Source organism: Cucurbita pepo, chromosome 10 (assembly GCF_057944985.1).
Source record: "Cucurbita pepo subsp. pepo isolate OVF chromosome 10, ASM5794498v1, whole genome shotgun sequence".
NCBI lineage: Eukaryota > Viridiplantae > Streptophyta > Magnoliopsida > Cucurbitales > Cucurbitaceae > Cucurbita > Cucurbita pepo.
The window spans coordinates 2,793,329-2,817,337 of record NC_141807.1 but is presented as its reverse complement, the minus strand read 5'-3'; the positions used below and the strand labels follow the sequence as shown (position 1 = coordinate 2,817,337).

Genomic DNA, 24,009 nt, shown 5'->3' with positions numbered 1-24,009 from the left:
CTAAAAAATCCTTATAAACATGGGTTTCTAAATGCACCTTTGATTCTGAAGGATGCCACACAATGGAGGGCTATTAGCATGATTGTATATCTTCAGCAACTTATGAACAACCCATAAAAAGCATCCATTGCCATTGACCAATACATATAAGGCAACGGTGGAAGTAGCGGAATGAGAATTGTTTCATTGCTCTTCAACAATCTCAGGCTCACCTCAAGGAAATCTTGCAAAACTTGAAGTACACATTTTTCATATATCACATTTCACATGAGTAGAGACAGATAGGAAGAGCTATTAGAACAGATTCATGCTCTTCGTTTACATGAGGAATATGAACTTGTTAAATTCTTCAGGTCCGCCTAAGAACGTCAGAAATGAAGTGATTCTCATTGAAAATCCAGTGGAGAACTCAAACAAGTGGCAGCATTATTCTACTCCAGAACGAACAAACGAAATGACGAGGGGGGAAAAAACGAAGTCATTCCAGTACCGCAGTAGCTCCCAATTCCTTAAGCTTTTCAATAATTGGGTTTCCCTGATCCTTCGTTACTCCCTTCTTGAGCACCACGGGCACCTTCTCCACCAAATCCTTAGCCTCCTTCAGACCCAAATCAGTGAACGTTCTTACCTCCTTTATGATCTTGATCTTCGCCGCCGCATCAAATTTCTCGAGCTTTATATCAAACACGGTTTTCTCAGCCTCCTTTGCTACGGCAGAGGCAGATCCAGCGGCGGCTGAACCTGGTGCACTTATCCCAGAAACTGCAGGCCCGTACTTGTTTAACCCCATTTTCAACCGGAAGAGGATGGCATAGTCATGCCGTTCGATTTTAGTAAGGTCGAGCATCTCATCGGCGATCCTCTCGAGTTTCTGGGTTCGTTCCTCGGAGACGGTGCTGAGGGAGCGAACTAGCAATGGTCTTGAAGCGACAGTGAGACGTCTCACTAAAGCTTTGGCCGGAAGTTTAGAGACAATTGATGACATTTCGAGGAATTAGGGTTACTGGCGGACACTGTCAATGATGATATTGGCAAGCACCGAGGTTCGACACGCAGAAGAAGCCGAGGTTAATCGGTGTTCCTTAGGGTTTCCCCTTCCATTAGTCACCCTTCGAAGCTACTTGAGAATTTGAAGAATAATAGTAAAAAATAAAGGAAAAGTCCACGTTACCCTTTAAATGTACAATTTTAAGACTATATATTATATATTTAATTATATCATATACTCTTCCATTTGGGAGGATGATTACCAGTAGAACGTTCTTTCCTGCGTTTTGGAAAAAGGCTGCCTTACTATTAACTATTAAAGCTATGGATATGCAAAGTGTGTAAATACGTACCATATACAGACAATAAACAAGACACTACTTAAGTGTACTAATTTAAGGGTGGAGATATAACCCATCGTTTTTCCTCTCCTCTTTCCAGGTTTTCAGTATTTCATCGACAGAAGGTAAGTTTGAATCATAAGGATCATCAAATCCATCAAGTAACATGCTAAGTTCTTCCTCATCATCTTCGCTGTCATCACGCAAATCAAAAGTTGAGCGCTCATTGTTGGACCGATCTGAAAACTTCCCAGTTTCTAAAACACCATCAGAAAGACTCAGTGACCAAGGGGGCATCTTTGAATCACAGTTCAAGCTTGCATGATTAACAGGAATTATATCCAATGACCCTTCACAACAATCAGTGACGTGATCTAGGTGAAGCTTCATATTCTCCATGTTTTCAGATCCAGGAAGTTGTAGTCCATCCGTTGTATCATGGTCACTGACTATAGACTGGGAGGTGTTTTCTGGTATGCCACGTTTGCAAAGAGGTTGCAGTGACCTTGACAGGTTCGAAACTGTGGCTTCTGATGCATCACAGTCGCTAAGAGCATCCGACAGTTTTTTCAAGTTATTCCAACAAATTCTGTCCGTGTTACCTTCAAAAACTTCTGTCCATTGCCTTTCACTTACTTGAAATGGAGCATAACTCATGGTCCTAACTAAGGTGACAGCCTGCTCATAGTTATCTTGAGTTGTAAGTTGCAATATCAGTTCTGTGAACAACAGTGGATGGGGAATCTGTCCAGCTTCCAAGATTGTGTCAAATGCATGATCTAAAAGATACCACTGAAATCGATAAACTGAAGCATATTAGTTCAGGTGCCCATCTATTCAAGAATAACTTCTCAACAAATAAAGGAAGATATAAAATTAAAAGGTCAATGTCGAGAAATAACCAAACACCTGACGCGTTCTACTAGCATGCAGTTTTCAAGAATTGAGTTGCATATCGTACAGGTTAAAGGTTCTAGAATCTAGATCAATGAAATAAAAATAGATTTTACCTTCCCAGCTCTTGATGCTTCCACAAGTAGCATTGCATGCTTACTCTGATCAAGCCGGTATCCCGATAGAGCCATTTCCCTGTATACATTCTCAAAATATTCCCACTGCTGTGCACTCGCAGCTGCCTGAAGCATTGAGTCATACGTATATTGATCTGGGACTATAGAAGAAACAGCACTACTCTGGGAGGAATGATCAGCTTTTCTCTTTATTTCTTCATATAAATCTTTAGCTTTAGAAAACATATCATTTCGACCAAAAACTTTAAGCATGGTGTTTATGGTTCCTATATTTGGCGCACATTTTTGCTTCATGTACTCGAAAATAGATATACAATCATCAATATGTCCACCATCAAAGGAAGATAAGATCATGCCAGTAAAGGTCACCACCAAAGGTTTCATGTGTGATAGTGTTTTCATTTTTTCCACCTGCAGCCACATTTAATAATGAGAAAAGAAATTCCAAGCCTGCTATTGTTACACAATCTAAATATGATGATGTATTTTCACAAAATTTGAATGCATAATTATAATGCCTAGATTTTAAATTGTTATAAACATTGCTGCAACCCTTTTGGAAAGATTTATTGCAAGAATCATGAAGAAGAAGAAAGAAAAGAAAACCATCATTGCAGGTCGAACATAAATTCACTGAAGCCAGGATGTATAGATTCTAGAATCAAAGAAAGAAACGATTCTTAACAAAGGTCCTAAAAGGTCATATGCTAAATAAGTAAGATATATATTGACGAGGAACCCACCTCTACTAATGCATCTTGCCACCTCCCATGGTAGCATAGACAACAAGCTAGTTCATAATAGACACTGGCAGATCCAACTACTCCTCTTTGTTCCATGTCCCTGACTGCCTCAATAGCTCCACTGACATTTCCTTCCTCCCAAAAAGCTTTGACAAGAACTACAGTCACAAGTCAGAGATATATCAAGTCAAGGGTCCAGACAACCACCATTTGTAGAAAACATGCAAATGAAACTACCTCTGTAAGTATTTGCCTTCAGTGTTGATCCACTATTCTTCATTTTTGTAAAGAGCATGTGAACTTGCTCATACTTACCAGATTTCAGCATAACCTTTCAACAATCATGTGTCATAAGGTTTAATTACAAATATATCAAAGACAGACAAATATGTAGTGACATACTTTCATCCATTCAAGACATCAGACAAGTTGCCACTTATTAAAAAATAAAACATCAATCCTAGCTTACTAGGAAACGTTCCAAGAATATCCTGGAGGGTCTAACTAGTCATCAGCACAAGAAAATGGAAAAAAGGGCAAAGCTGCAGTAAATAATATGCTATTATATACACTGATAGGAAGAAGGAGAAGTCATCAACTCAATTAACTTACACTGGGAGAATTGGTGGGCCTAGCTCTATCTCCTTGGGAGACAGTTTCCAAGAGCGAAGGTTCAAATATTTGTAGTGATTAGTTAGTGCCGAGCATTAGAGGTGGTTAACTATACTGCTTGGATATGATTTCGAGATTCAATATAAACATGGTTGGAGAACAAGGCTACTAATCACTTTCTTGATTTTTAAGTCTCTATGCCTCTTAGAAGAATAATATTAATTTGCTTCATTCTTCAAAAAAAAATAAAAGATTGAATAGTGACGATTTGAACATTTTTTTTAAAACTTTTATATGACTGTTATGTTTAGTAATACTTGAAGCTTGCACCTCATACCACCTCGAGGCTTACGCCTAGACTCTTCAAGAGGAAAAGACTCAAGGCCGCCTTAATCCTTCTAAGACATTGGTTAGAATGAAAGGATTCACCCCAGATATTCCTCTTAGAATTGATATTCTCCTCCTAGTTCAAATCCAATGAGAGAGAGGTTGAATTTATACTTGATCAGTAATGTAGCCCTTCAGTGAAAGAACATAAATAGGCAAAAGCATAGACTGCGCATACAAAAGACAAATACCATCCTATCTCAAAACAATAACTTCGAATCAAAGTATGCGTGTAAGTGCGAGAGAGAGCTCTTTTCCGGTATTAACCTCACGGCCTCCATTCATAATCTCATTCAGGCACCACCAAACTCCAATAAATGAAAAAAAAAAAAAAAAAAAAAAAAAAAAAAAAAAAAAAAGAAGAAGCAAGAGGTTCAATTCAAGAAATAGGATACAGCAAGTACCTCCATAGAAAGTCCATATGTTGCTCCATTAGGTTTTAAACCATTCTTTCTCAATTGTGTGAACACCCAGTAGACACTTTTCCACTCAAGGGTGGGAATGCATGCGTTCAAAATCTAGCAGTAATTTTAGGGGGATTAGCTACTTCTACTAGTATAATGACTGAACAATGAAAAAAAGGTAGTACTACTAGTAATTCATGTCACGTGGAGTATTTTAGCATTCCTTTAAATACGTCGAATTTCTAAGGACGTGTCAAAATGCTACATAAATATGGTATCTTACAGCGTTATATATAACAAGGTCAGGTTCAACTGCAGGATCCCAATATTTACGGCACATGTTCCTAACTTTTTTAGACGGTTGCTGCCTCATGCATTCAATAATTTTCAGCAATTGTTTCAAGAGACCAGCTTGACCCAGCGTCACAGCTATACTGTGATATGCAGCCATATCAGGATATATCTGGCCATCTCCCTGAATAAGACAACTATATCATATCTAACAACATCACATACATAAAGAAAAAAGAAAGGAATATGAAGGACAAACGCACTACAACATTACTCTCATCAAATTAAATATCTGAAGGGCTTCCTGAGGTTTCCTTGCCTTCCCAAGAACAGCTAAAAGTTTTGTATAGACAAACCTGCAAAAGGTACAAGTTCTTTAATAACAGAAAAACACTGACTTCATGAGTGAACTAAAAAATGAAGCTAATACATTGACCAAAACATGTATGAGTAGAAATGAATCAAAATTGAGGAAGTTTCCAACAAAGAAGGTAATAGACAACATTCGCCAGTCTAGTTTTTCACATATGTAATTCAGTATGGATAAAGGAACTTACCTGCTTTTAGAATGGCTGTGACTTTTAAGATTGTACACCCACTCAACCACTGATAAGGCCTGTTTCCAGCATCCCTTGGCACCAAGAGCATCCAAAATTTTAAGTAGTTGACCTTCATTAAACTGCAATCCTGACTGTATCATCATCCTTGAGAATTTCCAATCTCTCATGGAAATTGGTCTCGAACTAAGCCTGAAAATAGTAACGTTGCTATCGAGTTATCGAACATTTCATAGTCGTCGGTAATTGATTAGAAACCGAACTTAACCAAAACAAACCTATCAACAAGGAACCGAATAACCTCTCCGTCGCCGCGCCTCCGTTTCACGGCGTCAGATTGACCATTTTCACTACCCAACCACTCTTCCTTCAGTTCCACATCGTCGTCTAAAACCCATTGCAATTCCTCGAGCTTACGAGCCTCAAACAGTTTCCTCAATTCTCTCAAACTCTCCTTCTTCAGATTATCCCGATTGTACTCCGTTCTAAAACCGGTAAGCTCTTTAAGGTTAACTCTTTCCAGTCTCTCCCAAGGCCTTCCGACCATCAAGCCACCGGCTGGTCTAGCCTCAATGGCCTTCGAGAACTCCTTGTACTCGCTTCTCAACGTCAGAAAATGAGTTTCCTCCTCGATTAGCTGCTTCTGGGACTCAGAAAGGGGTGGCGACTGAGCGTCTTGTCGTTCAGCCAGTCGCTTGAGTTTGCGATTGTGCTTCTGAATTTCTTTCTTGCAGAGTGAGCGGACGATTTTGGGAGTGGGATGGACACCCTTCTGGAGGAGCGTTCGCTTAATTTTCTCGATATCAGGTTCAAACTTCGGGGAAGGAACTGATGCATTTGTGCTCAAAGCTTCCATTTCTGGTGGCGAAGATTCCACAGAAATTGCTTGCGATAGAAAGGCGCTACTACTTATACATGCCTTCAATCCCGCGCCCGCAAGAGCACAGCCATCCTCACGATTACTTCAATTATATCTCAAACACATCCATCATCCTCCTTAAAAGTTCTTAAAGTTCAAAAATTAAATAATAAAGATATTAAATTGTCAAAAAAAAAAAAAAAAAAAAAAAAAAATACAAACCGAGTATAAATATTCGAGAAATAATGAGAATAATAGGATTGAAATTTAAAAGAAAAAAAAAAGTTTAATGATGAAGGAAGAACATAGAATAATCTTCCAATTGGAAGTATGTCTGTCATCCGCCACAGCTACAAGAGTGGGATGAAAATGGAAGAAAAAAGAATAAAAGAATGGTGCATATAGCAAGGGAATAGATATTCAAATTTAACGAAGCAATCGTAGACCACCGACTTTATGGCCACTAATATATAATACATAGGAATCACAGAGCTAAACTACAGTCCGACAGACAAACAACGGCCTCACTAAATCTATGTGGTTGAAGAAACATGTTTCTCTGTGCTTTGATGTGGGTTTGTTTATACTCATACTTGAATAGTCTTCAACACAGCAGCAATGGGCATGCCTAGGAATCCAATCGCCACGCTGAACAGCCACTGCGACGAATCCAGATGGGTTGTGCTTGCAAATGTTCCCAGGAATTCGATGATTATGATTTGGAAGATGATGGTGGAAGCAATCACAAGCACAAACACATAGTTATCAAGTATGCCTTTAAAGACATTGATTTTGTCCATCTCCCTCGAACTTACTTCGTTGAAAATCTGCCACAAAAAAGAAATTTAGTTTGGATATGTGGGTTGCGTTTGAAAATCATTTGGTTTTTTACCATAATTTTCATCTTCCACAAGAAAATATTTGAATTCATAACCAAATTCTAAAATCAATACCGGTCACGTACCTGACAGAACACAAAGGAATTGAAGATGAGTGTATTCAGTATCAGATCAGAGTCAGGGCCGTCTAGATTGAACGCTTCTTTCCCTTTGGCCTGTAAAAACCATATCACAATTAACTGATAAAAGGACTGGCCCATGATATTTCTCCACATGACATTGCTGATAAAGCTTCCTCTCCTCCCAACAGGTAAGCGCTTCATCAAGCCATCATTTGGAGGCTCAGTGGCGAGAGCCAGCGCTCCAAGTGTATCCATAATCATGTTCACCCACAAGAGCTGGACTGCAGTAAGAGGAGCATTACCTGAAGCAATGTTTTCACGCCAAAAGGTTAGCAGAAGAAGGAAAACAAGAATTATTGGGCCTAATAAAAATAAGTGAACCAAGCAATAGGAGGTGCTTAGACATTTAACCTGTCAAACATGCTGAAGAGAAGTTTACGATCAACGCCACTATGTTAACAGTCAGCTGGAATTGCACAAATTTTTGGATATTTATGTAAACGGAACGACCCCATTTTCCCACAGTCACTATGGTAGAGAAATTATCATCAAGAATGATCACATCAGCACTCTCTTTGGCGACCTGAAAGCCAGAAACAGAGGTCCATCAAGCAGTCTTAACGGCAGAGAATATCGTAAACTAATGCAGATATGTTTTCTTGGAGTTCAAGTAGCTCGATGTTAAACTCACCTCAGTTCCAGCGATGCCCATTGCTAGTCCAATATCTGCTTCGTGAAGTGCAGGAGCATCATTTGTCCCATCACCAGTAACTGCAACAACTTCATCAAAGGTGGTCCGCAAATGCTTGACCAGAGTGTGCTTATCTAGAGGTGAAGATCGAGCCATCACCTACATAAAAATCAGGAGTTTTCTTAACTGTGAATCAGATAAACTAATTGTGGGAAACTGGAGGATGCAGAGAGATTAGGAAAACAACTAAGCACCTGAATTTTGGGAATGATTTGAAGCAATTCCGCTTGAGTTTTCTCTCTGAAATCTGGACCCTCAATGGCTATGCCATCATCAGTGAGAATTCCACATTCCCTCGCAATAGCTTTTGCAGTATTGATATTGTCACCAGTAACCATTCGTACAGTAATACCAGCTGAACGACAAGTTGCAACAGACTCCTTAACACCAGGACGAACAGGATCTTTAATTCCCACAATTCCTATACAGGTATAACCAGAAACTGGAATGGGATCATTGACAGAGAATCCCTTTTCCAGTTCCATATAGGCAAGGCAAAGTGTTCGGAGAGCCTCGCCAGCAAATTGATTGATAGTAGCATTGAGATGCTTGATGGAAGCTTCATCTAAAGGAACAGCCTCACCACTCGAGTTGATCACCTTGTCACAGGCAGCCAATACTATTTCCGAGGCCCCTTTAGTGTGAGCACGGAAACCACCTTCAGGAAATTGAAGGACAACACCCATCCGCTTTTTTGAAGAGTTGAACGGCTCAACTTTAATAAGCTTTGCTGCCTGTCTCTCAGCCTGAAAATCCCCACCAAGTGAGAGACCAAACTCTAATATTGCAGTCTCAGTGGGAGTGCCCAACAACTCACGTTTGCCTTCTTTGTTGATTACAACTTCTCCTCCAGTGTTGTTGAATATTGATTGTACCAGAAGTTTGACAACAGAGGCTGGAAGGTCAGAACAGAAGCCTGACGCGTTATTACTCGATTCCTTGACATTCATGCAAATGCATGATTTGACTACTGTCATGTGATTTGTAGTGATTGTTCCAGTTTTGTCACTACAGATACTTGTGGCGGAACCCATAGTTTCACAAGCTGCCAGGTGACGGACAAGTGCCTTATCATTCATCATTTTCTTCATGGCAAAGGCAAGACTTAATGTCACAGCCAAAGGAAGCCCTTCTGGAACAGCAACAACAACAATTGTGACTGCAACAGCAAAGAATTCCAATATCTCTAATGCATCATCTCCAGACCAGCTCCAGTGAGTCCCTTCTCGGAGTTTACGGCTAAGCATTCCTTGAACCAACACAGCGAAAGTGATGATGGCAAAGAACAGACCTATCTTCCCAATAATTGTTGCTACCCCATTCAATTTTACTTGCAATGGAGTTTCGTCATCTCCACCTTCACTAAGAGTGGCCATCAGCTTACCCCATTGGGTTCTCATCCCAACAGTAGTGACCATCATCTTGCAGGATCCATCTTGAACTTTAGTTCCTGAAAGAAGATAAGGGTTTTCTGTACTCACCATCACTGGCTCACTTTCTCCAGTCAAACTTGACTCATCAATCAACACAGAAAACCCTGAAACGAATAGTCCATCGGCAGGGACCTGATCCCCAATAGACAAGTGTACAATATCTCCAGGAAGTAAATCGTAGATCGACATTTTCTGTCTGTAACTATTCCTTGTAACCTGAATTGATATCTTCTTTTTCTCCTTATCCAAGTCCTTGAACTGCAAGGATTGTCGATAATCGCTAGTTGCTGTGACAAACACAACTAAGAAGATACTAGCCACAATTCCAAGGCCATCGTGAGCCCCATGAGGCCATCCTTCTGTTATTATGCCAACCACCAAAGAGACGACAGCACAGAGTCCGAGGATCATGAGAGTCATGTCTTGGAGGGCTTCCCAAACAAACACCAAGAAACTCCTCTGTTCACTCTCAGCAAATTTGTTAACTCCATAAATCTCTTGCCTACGGTTGAGTGCATCAGCATCTCCATCAAGCCCGTTTGTTGTTGATGTACAGAGCTTCCCAGCAATCCCTTCAACCCCACCATGATATTTAAGCTTCTTTGGATCATGGCCTTCCACAATAGACCCGAGTTCATCAGCACAAATATGGAAACCTGCAGCTTTGACTGCCTCCGGAAGGGTATAATCACTTAGTTGCACGCCTAAGATACCATAAAAAACTCCATCAAATATGCGAAAATCTCCTCACGTAACCACATTACTTCATCAAAACTCCAGAAATACTCACCTTGAATGAATTGAAATGCAGCTTTTGAGACTAAAACCGCGATCCTCAACTTCTCCTACAATAAATGGAGTGGATAAGTCAGTTCATAGCAGAAGAAAAAACTGGGTGAGAAACAGGCATAGGTAAAGTGGTCGGGTTCCTTGCGTTGCAGAAGCAAAAATTGTTCTCCTGTTCATCTTAAACAAACTGAATGGTTATGGTTACATCATCACTCAACCTAAAAGCTTAAGGTGATGGGTTACGTAAATCTAATCTTAATACATTGACTCGTGGACTTAATTAGCACAAAACCAAATGCTTTTTTCTTTTCTTTGGGTGAGTTTAGCCCCATGAGCAGCTATCAATAGTATTTGGGAAGAAATAAGATCAAAGGGATTCAAATAGGGAACCATTAGGTTTGATATCATGTTAATGATCATCGAATTGAACCCAAAAGCTTATATGACAGGTTATTGAAAATTTAATCATATATTCACAATGAGAGTGAAAATGAGCAGAGATAATCGTTGATAGAATGGAAATAGGAAGAGGAACCTGATTATTCTGGCGCATAGCAGCCGCTTCGCCACGCTTGGAGAGATTGGCAGTGAATCGAAACCTCCTTTTGGGATTCTTGACCACCCCACAAAGGTCCCTCCACTTCTGTAGCACCTCGTCAGACGAGTTTTTGGGCTTGACGGCCCCAAAATTCTCCTCCAAAAACCTTTCCATTTTTCCGAGTGAGTTAGTGAAAATAAATTCTTAGGTATCCGCAGTTATATAAAGAAAGGAAACGAAGGAAGTCCTGAAGCAAATTCAATGTCACTTTCTACGGAGGTGGCCCGGACTTGCAGCGATGCTTCGTGAAAACAACAAATTACGATAATTACCAGAAATTAACACCAACAATCTATAACAATAATAATAACGAGTAAGGCGAAGTACAGAATCTCTCTCTCTCTCTCTCTCTCTCTCTCTCTCTCTCTCTCTCTCTCTCTCTCTCTCTCTCTCTCTCTACGTCGCCATTTTTGGATTCAGAAACAAAATCCAAAACAATGAATTGCAGAGGAGGAAGAAGAATGGAAGGGGTAAAGGAATTAGTATACGTTAATCAAACCATTGAGCGTCGATCCGAAATTTTTTGCATTACTCTAGTTCTCTGGTCTCCTGTTTCTTAGACTCGTTCTTAATCCATTCCAATTTCCCGAAATTTCATCCAATTTTTTTTTTTTTTTTCTTTTTCTTGGCAAGATCCCATTAAGGACTTTCTTACTTTATTACGAACTCCATTAAAAGAATTCATTAAAGTTAAGCAGTTTTGGTCCGTTTAATATAATATAACTTAAATTGAATTATTAAAAATAAATGTCTCTCCATTGATTCGAAATACTTTCCTTTTAATTATAAGATATTTTATTATTTATATTTTTGTAGTCACTTTATTGGGTGAAATTGAAATTAATATAATGTTTTTAAAAAAGTTAAAATTTCATTGCAGGAAATGACGGAAATGGGTACGACGCGTTATCCTTTAGATAAAAGACAAAAAGGAAGGAAATGTAAAAAGCCTTCATAAAAGCTGCTTTTCTTACGCGTTCAATGCGTGGATTTCCCGCCAAGTTTCTACTTCTGCGAGGGGCAATCATCGGTACCTTTAAATTTCAAGATTTAATTTGTAAGTTGATAAACTTTTTTTTTTTTTTTAATGTACTTTAATTTATCCACAAATATAATTTTTCTGTATGAAGTAAAGTCAAATAATTAAAACTTCATTAAAAATTTGTATCAAATTTTTTTACTAGATAACTTTCACCTTTAAATATAAGAATTAATTTAAATTGCGATTTTTTCAAGAAATTTTAGGTGTTTTTCAGCTATTCATCTTCCTTTTAAATATCACTTTTAAAATTTAGAATTATAAATTAATATTTGTCTTCTTTTTTAAAAGATATAATATTGTAACTTTTTTTTTTTTTTTTTCTGAGAAAAGAAAATCCCTTAATCAAAGGATGAGAACGCCATGAAGGCTACACTAGTCCTATCGTCAAAAGCTTATAAAAGTACTTTCGGTGCCTTGCAGGTATCTCCAAAATCATATAACCTAAAGTTTTTCTTGATTATTAAGTAATTAAGCACACCACTATAGAAGAACTATGGTAGCTTCACAGGAATAGGAATGAGAAAAAAGGGAACCATGGACTGGGCAAGGACCGAAGGGACTTTCCATGAAAAGTGCAATGCAATGGACCAGTAATGTCCATGTGCGAATGAAGTCAAGTGAGTAAAGTCCATGCTGGTCAATGAAGTCAAAGTCAACTAGAAATTATAATAAAATGGCAGTCTTCGATAATGTATTGAGTCATGAAGTTTAAAACCCTGGAATTGATTTCATGAAATTTGTTAATGATGAATATTACTCAGAATGTTGTTTACTTTTAGCCGACTTAACATGTCTAGCGCTTGAAAACGCGAATGGCTACAAGAAGAATGAAGCACTAGCGTAGTACCTAAACAAAACAACACAAAGCTCAAAATCTTACTAAGATCGAAAGTAGGCTCGAACGTGAGAGACCTTAGAAAGAGGGTATGTCAAGTAGCAAGCTGAGTTATTACTTCTGAGAGACTTGCCACTCTGCTCCTTAACATGTGAAGAACTTGGCGTCCAGAATGAGTATTCATCAGCCGTGCGTAATCGTGTTATTGAACCAAAACTCACAAGTTGGTCATTACGATTAAGAAAGACCGTAAAATAACTCGAAGAACACTCAGGCAACTAGGCTTCAGCTAAAGCACCAATGGCAGGTGATCAATATTTGAATTTTCAGAAGATTCTTGCAGATTCTTGAATTCGTCAGAAGACCAATGAAATATTTATTCTAGTTTTGTAACATTACCAACACCACGGCCAACAACCTCTAAAACAAAGATGACCAGAAAAACTAGGGACACAGTTTAATGACCACAGCATTACATATATTTTCTAGGAATCATGATGTATTAGGAACAAGTTCGTAAATCATTAGTCTAAGCAATCGCGAACAATTACGAAACACAAAAATGTATATCTATACCAAGGAATAGAAGAGTTATTCATTGGATCGAATTATAGAAAAATGTATTCAATTCATAACATATACTTCGTGCTCCGGAGAGACAGGAAAACCATGGAAAAGTAAATGCCAAAAGTTGAGCGGTAAAAGGCCACTGTCCACATACATAAATCATCATCTACTACAAATAAGTAACTGCAGTTCCATCAAACAAGCAAATGTAACGAGAGGTAACAACGGTATGAATCGAACAGGGGGAGTAGATCATTGGAATAACGAAATGTGATTTAAAAATACCATAAATTAAGGCCTCCAAAGTCGACAATTATGGCCACATGTCCAATGAAACTTTTTTAGTATCTTAAGAACACAAAACAAGCTAGATAACTATGAAAGAGAACAACAGTTCTATCAAATTAAACATCACCATTTCCAAAATTAGTCGACGCTCTGCATGATATCCTCGGCGGTGAACTTGGTACCCTTGTCCTTATCAGAGGCGGCGCGGCCCTTGCCTTTACGATCCAGAAGTGACTTGCGGTCCTTGTCCAGCCTGAGCTTCGTAATCACGACCTTCGAGGGGTTGATGCCAACATTGACAGTGGAACCGTTAACCTTTTCGCGAGTGATGCGCTCGATGTGGATAACCCACTTTTTACGATACACCTGCACTACCTTGCCCTCCCGACCCTTGTAAGTTCCACGGACAACTTGGACCTCATCATCCTTCCGAATCGGCATGGATCGGACGTTGTACTTTGACCGGAGGTCAGTCGAGAGAGGAGCACTCATAATAACCCGACGAACGCTCGACGGCGCCGAAAAATGAGCCTTACGGCTCTTGCGGCGGGAACTGGAAACCCTAGGATTGTACTTCATGGCGGCCGGAGATAGTGGGAAGGGGGAAGGGGGAAGGGGGAGCACTAGCGAGTGGTGGACGATTTTAGGGTTTCTCTTTCTTTTATACATACAATTGCCAAATTCTTTGGGCCAATGCTTTGTTGGATCAGCTTCAATGGGCCTTAATTTGGACTTGAAACTTGCGGGCCCAAATTTGACTTCCAAAAATATGATACGTAAATAAAGGGTTAATTGTTTGAAAAACATTATAAAATATATAGCGCATGTTTAAATATGTTCGAATATATACTCATTTTATATATTCCGCTCTTAAATTTAAAATTTTATGTTAAATAAAATCCTAATCTTTAAATTTTATGTCAGGTAGACTCTCTTCTTCTAAACTCTCTCTCGGAGTAATTTTGCTAACCCTTATTTTTTATGTTCAGCAACGAGAAGGCCAATCGAACCCCTTTCTTCGCTTTTTGAGCATGCCCTCATGATGGTGTCCGAGAATTCTTCCAACCATGGGAGGAAGATCCCCAATTCTATCCCTAGTAAAACCTATGCCGACGTTAGAGACCATTACGATGTCTTAGTTTAGATAGATAGATTTTGGACGGTAAAAAAGAAAATAATTTGGCATGAATAAGCATGTCAAATTTTTTCACATTATTTAAAAATGTATATTTACTTCTCCTTAAAGTCATAGGTTTGAATTTTGTGTACACATATTGGTTTATTTGTACCCGGAAAAAACAAAACATAGTATCATTCAATTGTCATTCCGATGGTAATATGGGTGTAACTATGGACAAGAAAATGGGCCACATAATTTTCTCCAAATTGCTCGACACAAGGGAAGACGAGTAGACAAGACACGTATTCATTTCAACAAAAATTCAAAATGGATGTTTCAATGGGAAAATAATTCAATTTTACAAGAAGAACAGAGAGAGAGAAAGAGGTAATTAAGGGGATGCAGCATTTAATATGCATCACATGGCCGCCATTAATACACACACCCTCCCACCTCCACCTCCACCTCCACCCATTTAAACCCTCGCTCAGCGCTTGGGTCGCAATTTCTCACCTCCACCTCCACCTCCACCTCCTCTAATGAACCCAATTTCACAAGGCATCCAAATGCACTCCGCTAAAGACCATACTAAGAAAATGAAGGAAACAGAAGCCTTTTCCGTTTGGCAAAATCTCGGCGCTGTCGACACCATTTATGAAGAAGAATATGAATTTTCCTCCCCCTCCTCTTCTTCCCCCTCTCCTCCTCTCTCTCCGCCTCCTCCTCCTCCGCATCTCCACTCTACAGTTCACCAATGGTAATCTCTCTCTCTCTCCCAGAGCTTAAAGATTCATTTTTGTGGCTTATTATTTACTTATTTTCATTTCATTTTCACTTAGGTCTAAGGTAACTGGATTTAAGACAGATGTTTGTATTCGAGTTAATGGGAAGTGTTTCCATCTCCACAAGGTATTTCTAATTTCCACATTTTTGTAGTTTTAAGCTTTTCAGTGTCTTACCCACATTTCCAATTCAGTTTATGGGGTTTTTTTTTTAAAAAAAAATAAAGAATAACGTGAAATTAAAGGAAATATACATATTCATGATCCAATTATTAAATAAAATTAGCGTTATTTATCAAATTATTAAGCTTTGAGGAAATGAATATGAGCATTAATTTCTAAAACATTCTATTTAACAGGGGAATAAAGTGGAAAACTTAAAGAAATTATTATTATTTAAAATAATAGGTATTTCTCCATTTAATTCTGATAATAAGACATTTTATTATTGTCACAATCATTTAAATAATTTGAGACAAGTGTAAAATCAGATGTAACGTTGTTGTTTTTTTTCTTTGGGTTTATAATGAATTTATAAATTAAATGGAGAGTAATTGTATTTCAACGGAAACATGTGGGGGCTTTATCAGCAATTAATTACAAATGTGGGGACAGTTACCGTAATTTCAAAATTCTTCTTAGGATCCTCTGGCGTCTAAATGCCCGTATTTAAAGCGACAATTGGCCACTACGTTCGACGTAACGCTCACTCCACCGCTCAAAATTACGCCCCAAACCTTCATTATGGTGGCCGATTTTTGCTACGGTGCTCCGGTTCATATAACGCCATTTAACGTCGCCGCACTAAGAACCGCAGCGGAGTTGCTAGAGATGTCGGAGACGGAAAATAATGCCGACGGTGACAACTTGGTGAGTGTGACCGAGAAATACTTTCGCCGAGTTGTGGCCGTCAACCGGGACTACGCGTCGGTGGTGTTTCGGTCGTGCTTGGAGTTGCTGCCCGAGGCTGAAACGATGGCGGTTTTGGCTAGTAGATGTCTTGAAGCGTGGAATTTGGAGGATGAGGGCGATGGCGATGGGGATATTACTTGCTTTGAAGACTTTAAATCTGTGGAGGTCGAGAATTTTATGGTTCTGGCTTCGTCACTCAACCGCAGGCTTAAATGCCACGACCTAATCTATAAGCTCTCTCTTCTGTATCTCCAAGTAAGTGTTTTTAGTCCCACATTGACTAATTTGGAATATAATTATGAATTTATAAGTAAATGGATTTACTGTATACGTGGCAGGGATATGGTGGGAAGATCACAGAAAACCAAAAGGTACTAATATGCAATTTCGTAGACTGCGATAAGCTATCCCCCAAGCTACTCCTACACGCAGTCCAAAACCCAGTAATGCCGCTGAGATTCGTGGTCCGAGCGATGCTAATCGAGCAGCTCAACACTCGTCACTCCATTTTCTCTGGTGCCGCTACTGCCAGCACCAAACCCCAAATCCCGCGTCCAATTTCCAAGGATCCACTCACGCTCGGCGCAATTCTCAAGCGAGACGCGGCTGCTCGTGAGTCCGCCAAGTTGAAGGCTGCGATGCAAGCTACAAACTCCCGCATACGGACGCTCGAAACCCAACTGTCCACCATGAAGAAGAAGCTCCAAGTGTCTGATGAGAAACAGAGGAGTTTGTCTGAGGATGCTGGCCGTGGCCGTTCCGCTAGCTTTCATTACGGCGTGGATAAGAGTAATAGTAGTAAGGGCGTGGCTAGAGGCCAACGAGGGTCCAGTTCCTCCTCTGTTTTCCGGCTGAGCGCTGATTTCAAGACGGATTATTATAAGTTTGGCGTTGGGTGCAAGCCGTCATCGGATCGTGGGTCGTCGTCGAGTCACGATGGGGGTCGGAAATCGGGGAGAAGTATCGGGCAGAGATTGATAAATGGGATTAAGAATGTGTTTCGGGTGTCGAGTTTAGGAGAGGCGGAGAGCAAAGTTCAGAGCAGAGATGAAGAAGATTTGTGCGAAGAAGATGAAGACGATAATGATGAGATTGTTGTGATGAGAAGAAATCATCTTTATGTTAATTAGATTCTCTCAGTTTAATGCTTCTTAATTATTTTATCGAACTCTTATTCTTCTTGTTACCAAATTGTAAAGGTAGGGTTGAATGAGTAAATTAGCTGTTATGTGTCTAGACTACTTTTTCGAGTTCTTTGTTCACATTTGAGGAGTTAAGTTTAAAACATGACTCTGATATCAGATGAACACGATTTTTAACAATATATTGTTTAATCCTGGCCTGTTAGAAGGCCTCATACCAACTAAGAGAGAGTATTTCTTAATTATAGACAGGATCATTTCCTAAATTATCTGAGACTTTCTGGTCGAACTTGAAATATTACTACTATGGACATGTTTAATTATTTTTCAAATTTAAATTAAAATTATTTAAAACTTTCAAATGATGAAGTACTAATTATTTTTCAAATTTAGGTTAAAATTATTTAAAACTTTCAAATTATGAAGAACTACCCATCTAGTTAAGGTTGGCTGAAAAATATATTTGAGATTCTAAATTATTAAAATAAAATATATTTTTTAATTCGGAAAAAAGAGATTATTTTGAATTATATTTCTCTTTAAATAAAACTATTAATAACTAAGCAAAATCTTTAAGCCAGAAAAAGAAAATCAAATGAGCCCTTGATAAATTGATATTTACTAATAATAATTAGATTAAACCAATTAAAATAATATATACTTAAAGAATTCAAACCGATATGTCGAGTTGATATTATAGGCCGCCGTGTTATGGACGACATGTCGGCAACAAAATCAGCTTCCGCAACCTCATCTGGATTTTGAATCGGTGTCGAAGCAGGAGCCCTAATTGCAGAGATTCGCCAGCTTCTGAGTACGAAGCTCGAAGTGGAAAAGGAAGATGGGGAAGAAACAGCACAGTAAAGACCGTTTGTTTATTACGAAAACCGAATGGGCCACTGAATGGGGTGGCGCCAAACCCAAGGACTCTCAAACCCCTTTCAAACGGCTTCCTTTCTATTGCTGCGCGTAATTCATCATTCCTCTCTAATCTCCACTACCGATCCTTCTTTTCCTGTACAGGATCGTTATTTACTTGTTGTTCATGCATCTCTCCTAAATTAACAGTTGCTGTTTAATGGCAGGCTTACATTTACACCCTTCGAGGACCCTGTATGTACCGCCGATGGCAGCGTCTTCGAGATAATGTAAGTTTTATAGGATTCACAGTAATTGGCTTTCTTGGTTTTCTTTTTTATTGTGCTAGTATAAGTAAATTCATTGTTCTTCAATTCAATTTGGAACTTGGATTCAGGAATATCATCCCTTATATTCGAAAGTATGGTAAAAATCCTGTTACTGGAGCTTCCCTAAAGCAGGAGGATCTAATTCCGCTGATTTTCCACAAGAATTCTGAAGGTTGGTATAGTTTTAAAACCTAATTATTTTGTTGCCTTGAGAAATCACATCATTGAATAATATTCCTGGTTATCAAATGTCATTACTCTGTCTGTGCTCTGGTATAGGATTTTGCCATTGGGATTAGAGTTGAATGATATGTTTTAAAGTTCAGTAGTTCTGTAATTCATAAAATATAAATGTTTCTGTTATTTAGAATTATATGCCTGGAAGATCACATTTTTTTGTTGTGGATAATGCTGCCGCATTCTCACTTTGATGTAGGTGAGTTCCAGTGCCCTGTACTAAACAAAGTTTTTACGGAGTTCACACACATAGTTGCTATAAAGACCACTGGAAATGTCTTCTGCTACGAGGTATGTCATATCATGTGGTACTCTCATTCTCAGCGATATTTTCTTGCTTCTTCTTGAAGTACTTGGAGCTTGATGCTTGGTTTTCTGACATTTCAACCTTATAGGCAGTTAAAGAATTAAATATCAAGACAAAAAACTGGAAGGAACTTCTCACTGATGAACCATTTAGTAGGCAAGACATTATAACCATTCAGGTAAAAGGGTTCCAGAGTTTGTCCATTTTCAACTGTTTCTAAACCTGATAATCAATTTTGTTTTTATTCGCAGAACCCTACTGCGCTTGATTGTAAGGTTCTTCTGGATTTTGATCATGTGAAGAATAGCCTGAAAGTTGATGATGAAGGTGAGCTATAGATCTTTTTCCTTTTTTTTTTGGGTGGGGGGTTAATCCCATCATGCCTCTGCACCTTGACTCTATTTATTAACTTCCATTTTCCCCAGAACTTCAGAAAATGAAATCAGATCCAACATATTTCATAAATGTGTCGGGCGACATCAAGCAGATGCTGCAGGAACTTGGAACCGAAAAAGGAAGGCAAACTGCACTTCATGGCGGAGGTGGTGGCAAGGCACAGAAAGAAAGGGAGGCTGCACTTGCTGCAATTTTAGCTGCTAGGTCACGCATTAAAGAGGACTCCAAGGAGAATGCAAAAGGAGAGGAGAAACCTACTCAGGCATTTAGTATTGTGGATGCTGCATCTGCCTCAGTACATGGTAGAAGTGCTGCTGCTGCGAAAGCTGCACCAAGTGAAAAAACTGCTGCTCGAATTGCGATGCACATGGCGGGTGAGAGGGCACCAGTGAATGCTAAGATGGTTAGTTATTAACAACTATTTATTTTTTACATCCATCCCTTCATAGTCATAATTCATTACATGCTTTTTCAATGAGGAAATTGAATCTTCTTATCCAATTATGTGATTAAATTAGAATTCAAGTACTTATATTGAAGAGAAGGCTAGTACTCTTGGTATACTGGTTTTTATAATATTTTTTGGCATCTAAATGATATATTAACATAAGTTGTTATTACAGGTAAAGAGTCGTTACACTACTGGTGCTACGTCCCGATCCTTCACATCTACAGCTTATGATCCTGTTACAAAGAACGAACATGAATATATCAAGGTTGAGAAAAATCCGAAGAAGAAAGGATACGTACAGTTGCATACAACACATGGAGATTTGAATATTGAACTGCATTGTGATATTACTCCGAGGGCATGTGAGAATTTCATCACGCTTTGTGAAAATGGCTACTACAATGGAGTTGCTTTTCATAGAAGTATTAGGTACGATGGTACTGCAGACTGCAGTTGAGTAATGATAATCTGATTATTTGGCGTATTTACATGTTGAAGATGTGATAATGTAGGAATTTCATGATTCAAGGTGGTGATCCAACTGGTACTGGGAGAGGAGGGGAATCTATATGGGGAAAGCCCTTCAACGATGAACTGAACTCTAAGTTGCTTCATTCTGGAAGGGGTGTTGTCAGTATGGCAAATAGTGGCCCCCACACTAATGGTTCCCAGTTCTTTATTCTTTACAAATCTGCTAATCACTTAAACTTCAAGCATACTGTATTTGGCGGTGTTGTTGGTGGGTTGACTGCTTTGGCAGCCATGGAAAAGGTTGCTGTTGATGACAATGATCGGCCTCTGGTCAGTTCTATATTAATCTTCGTAATTTTAAACCTTTCGCTTTTAGAGGTCCCATGATTTCCAGTACTCGCCCCTGTCGTTGGATGTGTTTATTATGAAGGATCCTCCAATTTAAAGTTAATTCAGTCAGTCATGTGTGTGTTTATGAGTGATGAGCATGTTAAGAAATACAACGATTGAGCATGTTAATTTGTTACTTTCCACTGTTTTGGACATTACTGTCCCCCTAGATATTTCAAAGTTACATCTTACCGTGATTAACCCAATACCCATTACATCCTATCTTGTGCAGGAGGAGATCAAGATAACAAGCGTCACAGTTTTTGTCAATCCATACTCAGAACCCGATGAAGAAGAGGAAGAAAAGCAAAAAGACGAGAAAAATGTGGAGGATGAGGAAAACGTTTGCCTCCACAACCCATTGACTTTTGCTTATACTATTTACATCTGCATTATTTGAGTAACTCTTTTGATGGGCTCAGCCTCAGATGAGTATCTTTGGTTTCATTTCAGGATAAGGTTGGATCGTGGTATAGTAATCCAGGCACCGGGGTAGCTGAATATGGAGCTGCTGGTGGTGGTGGTGGTGTAGGGAAATATTTAAAAGCAAGGAATGCCCAATCCAAATCCCCTGCTGTTGATGCTGGTGTAAGACAAACTACCTCAACCAAAAAAAGGACAGCTGCTGGAGAATTCAAAGACTTCTCTTCGTGGTAAGAGTTCCCATGTATGCAATAGATATAGGTCCTTTCAGCTAGCCCCCTAAGTCACTGGTTTCTTGTGGTGTTTAAATCATACGAGTCATTGAAAAGGGGGGGAGCGTGCAAAAGAAGGGGTGCATTTGACCCAGTTAGTATTGGAATGCATTACTGACGACAAAAGTTCATTTCACAAACTCTTTGAGTTGTTGATTATGCCCAAGAAGAACCCTCCACCTGCCCCAAAACCCAAAGGGAGAGAGAGAGAGAGAGAGGAAAGAAAAAAGAAAAAAGAAAGTGGGAAAAGCCGTATTCAGATATGAATCCTCTTTATCCGACAATGTGCTGTAAAAATGAATTGGCAGATGCAAGAACTGCTCTTCTTCCAATATTGTTTATTTCCTAAAGCTGATTCTGTTGTTCAATGTATGAGCCTGAAAGTAAAGAGGGATCTGCCAAAAAATGGCGTGTCTGCTGTGAGTTAGTGAAGGAGGGGCACCCAAAACTTCAACGATTAGTCATGTTTGGATGGATGGATGGATGGGTACATTTCCAAGTAGAGTTCTTCTACTTCCACTGTATGTATCTTACTTTGCTCATTTACTGTCGCTGATTGCTTTCAAGTATCAACCTTATCCCACTCATTTTGGTCCACACAGATAGAGCTATTTTGAAGTCACTTGTAGTAGTTTTTACTCTGTTCTTCGCCGTTGCCACCAGATACGACTATTCCTCACCTCAAATTATTCATGTTCAGTCTTCCTAATTTATTGATTGAGAGAATTAATTTCTATGTTTATGCATTTTTTTTTCATTCATTGAGAGAATTACATTTTTAGTCCTAAGTCGTCTTTTAATATAGTTTCTATTTGGCTCCATGTTTCAATATTTTACATTTTTACTCTTTAAGTTTCGAGTTTTGTTTCTGTTTGATCCATTAGTTTCAAAATATTACATTTTACACTTATTTTTTAATTTTACATTAATACTTACTTTCATCATTGGTGTTTCAATTTATTGATATTTTAAAATTAATTTTAATATCTACGGAATTAATGAAAACTACTTTAATTTTTAAAACTAATTTTTAAAAATTAACATAAACTAAATGGGTATTATTATACTGGAACCAAAAAGGCTGATTATTTTATTTTATTTTATTTTTTTTAAATTTAAGAGAAAAATACGTAACACACTGTTGGCTTCTATTGGGTTGTCGTTGGGACACCTTGATGAAATTTGCACTTTAATTTATTAAAGAAAGTATGAAATAGCTTTTGACTACAAAAATATTATAAAATTGAAGTTGTTAGATGAACACAACTCTCCACAATGGTATGATATTATCCACGTTAAGCATAAGCTCTCATGACTTTGCTTTGGGTTTCCCCAAAAGGCCTCGTACCAATGGAGTTAGCATTCCTCACTTATAAACCCATGATCATTCCCTAAATTAGTCGATGTGGGACTTCCATCATCCAACAGAAGTGACAGCGATGGTTTGTTAAACATATCAATTATATGTATTTTTAAGTTTAATTAGTTTCACGAATGGAGTAAGCAAAATGCTAATTAAGTGATAATAGCAATTAAGTATTAGTCAACGAATGACATTGTTTGCATAGACAATTAGTAGTCCTTAATCAATTTTATATTATGTATTATTGATGATTAAATTACAAAATGAAAGACCATTTCCAAAGATTGAAATGTTTTGAAGTGAGATTTGTTGATTTTGGTTTAATTATTTATAATGTGGACAATAATGTATTGGGTGACATCCAATCCATAAGCATTCCAAAATAATTTCAAGAAAGTAGTTGATTTTCTTACCTTACTTTTAATGTTTCTGTTGAGGTGCTGTAGTCCTTAATTTGGCTTAACTAATGCAATTGCATATTTTCCCATAAAACATTAATTATTTTTCCTCAACTCCCAAAGCTTTTTTACACCAATTCACTTTCTACTCATTATGCCTTGTTTGTATTAAAGTTGACATTTTTTTTTTTTAAATTTAAAATTTAAGATTGATTTATTGGTATTGTGTTAAGTTTTGGGAAAATGGGAAAACTTCCGAGAATAAAATATTCTTCATTTTTTTCTTAGATACATGCGATAATCATTATGGATCTAACAAGATAAGATGGAGGTCTCAATAATTCCACGATCTAATATTTTAATTATAAAATTAATTCTTTTAGATACTAAAAAGAAACTTATTAATTCTTTTAGATACTAAATAGAAACTTATTATCAAAACTTTAGAATTAAATGGAAGCAAAATCCAACACTTTTCATAGGTTAGGGACCAAATATGAAACAAAAATGAAATCTTTTAAGGATAAAAGGGGTTGGGGTTTTGAAAACTTTAAGATGAAAAGGTGGGATAGTTGAAAATCATGCGTAAACACGCTTTGGCTATTCTCTCTCGTCTCACATGCACCTTAATAAAAGCATCTACTTTATATAATGTATATATATATATATATATATATAAGAA

At 38.2% G+C, this 24,009-nt stretch overlaps 5 protein-coding genes across 6 annotated transcripts; 2 read left to right on the top strand and 3 right to left on the bottom strand.

Moving 5' to 3' along the window:
* Positions 1–1,318: 1,318 nt before the first annotated feature.
* Positions 1,319–6,347, bottom strand: DG1 (Tetratricopeptide repeat (TPR)-like superfamily protein). The gene is made up of 9 exons (XM_023687361.2): positions 5,632–6,347; positions 5,354–5,545; positions 5,071–5,152; positions 4,789–4,980; positions 4,506–4,619; positions 3,340–3,433; positions 3,103–3,260; positions 2,339–2,770; positions 1,319–2,120 (listed from the first exon to the last, which is right to left on the bottom strand). The coding sequence occupies exons 1-9, from the start codon at positions 6,207–6,209 to the stop codon at positions 1,383–1,385; spliced, it is 2,580 nt and encodes an 859-aa protein (XP_023543129.1). The 5' UTR covers positions 6,210–6,347; the 3' UTR covers positions 1,319–1,382.
* Positions 6,348–6,446: 99 nt separating this feature from the next.
* Positions 6,447–11,134, bottom strand: LOC111803091 (calcium-transporting ATPase 2, plasma membrane-type). Its single transcript, XM_023687360.2, has 7 exons — positions 10,682–11,134; positions 10,148–10,202; positions 8,119–10,061; positions 7,865–8,023; positions 7,585–7,756; positions 7,177–7,475; positions 6,447–7,039 (listed from the first exon to the last, which is right to left on the bottom strand). The coding sequence occupies exons 1-7, from the start codon at positions 10,856–10,858 to the stop codon at positions 6,800–6,802; spliced, it is 3,045 nt and encodes a 1,014-aa protein (XP_023543128.1). The 5' UTR covers positions 10,859–11,134; the 3' UTR covers positions 6,447–6,799.
* A 2,315-nt stretch (positions 11,135–13,449) lies between these two features.
* Positions 13,450–14,126, bottom strand: LOC111803089 (large ribosomal subunit protein uL24z). Its single transcript, XM_023687359.2, has one exon. It carries the CDS (start codon positions 14,053–14,055, stop codon positions 13,615–13,617), a length of 441 nt encoding a protein of 146 aa, XP_023543127.1. The 5' UTR covers positions 14,056–14,126; the 3' UTR covers positions 13,450–13,614.
* An 847-nt stretch (positions 14,127–14,973) lies between these two features.
* Positions 14,974–17,531, top strand: LOC111803088 (Phototropic-responsive NPH3 family protein). Of its 2 annotated transcripts, XM_087127452.1 has the most exons (5): positions 14,974–15,069; positions 15,135–15,353; positions 15,436–15,505; positions 16,021–16,545; positions 16,629–17,531. In XM_087127452.1, exons 1-5 carry the CDS (start codon positions 14,996–14,998, stop codon positions 17,418–17,420), a joined length of 1,680 nt encoding a protein of 559 aa, XP_086983578.1. In that variant the 5' UTR covers positions 14,974–14,995; the 3' UTR covers positions 17,421–17,531. The 2 variants fall into 2 exon arrangements, with proteins under 2 accessions (XP_086983578.1, XP_023543126.1); XM_023687358.2 differs by having other exon boundaries at positions 15,030–15,353.
* A 605-nt stretch (positions 17,532–18,136) lies between these two features.
* On the top strand, positions 18,137–22,306 carry LOC111804325 (peptidyl-prolyl cis-trans isomerase CYP65). Its single transcript, XM_023689085.2, has 11 exons — positions 18,137–18,401; positions 18,518–18,580; positions 18,688–18,791; positions 19,056–19,147; positions 19,252–19,341; positions 19,415–19,490; positions 19,589–19,962; positions 20,183–20,439; positions 20,523–20,811; positions 21,104–21,214; positions 21,325–22,306. The coding sequence occupies exons 1-11, from the start codon at positions 18,274–18,276 to the stop codon at positions 21,526–21,528; spliced, it is 1,788 nt and encodes a 595-aa protein (XP_023544853.1). The 5' UTR covers positions 18,137–18,273; the 3' UTR covers positions 21,529–22,306.
* Positions 22,307–24,009: the final 1,703 nt, after the last annotated feature.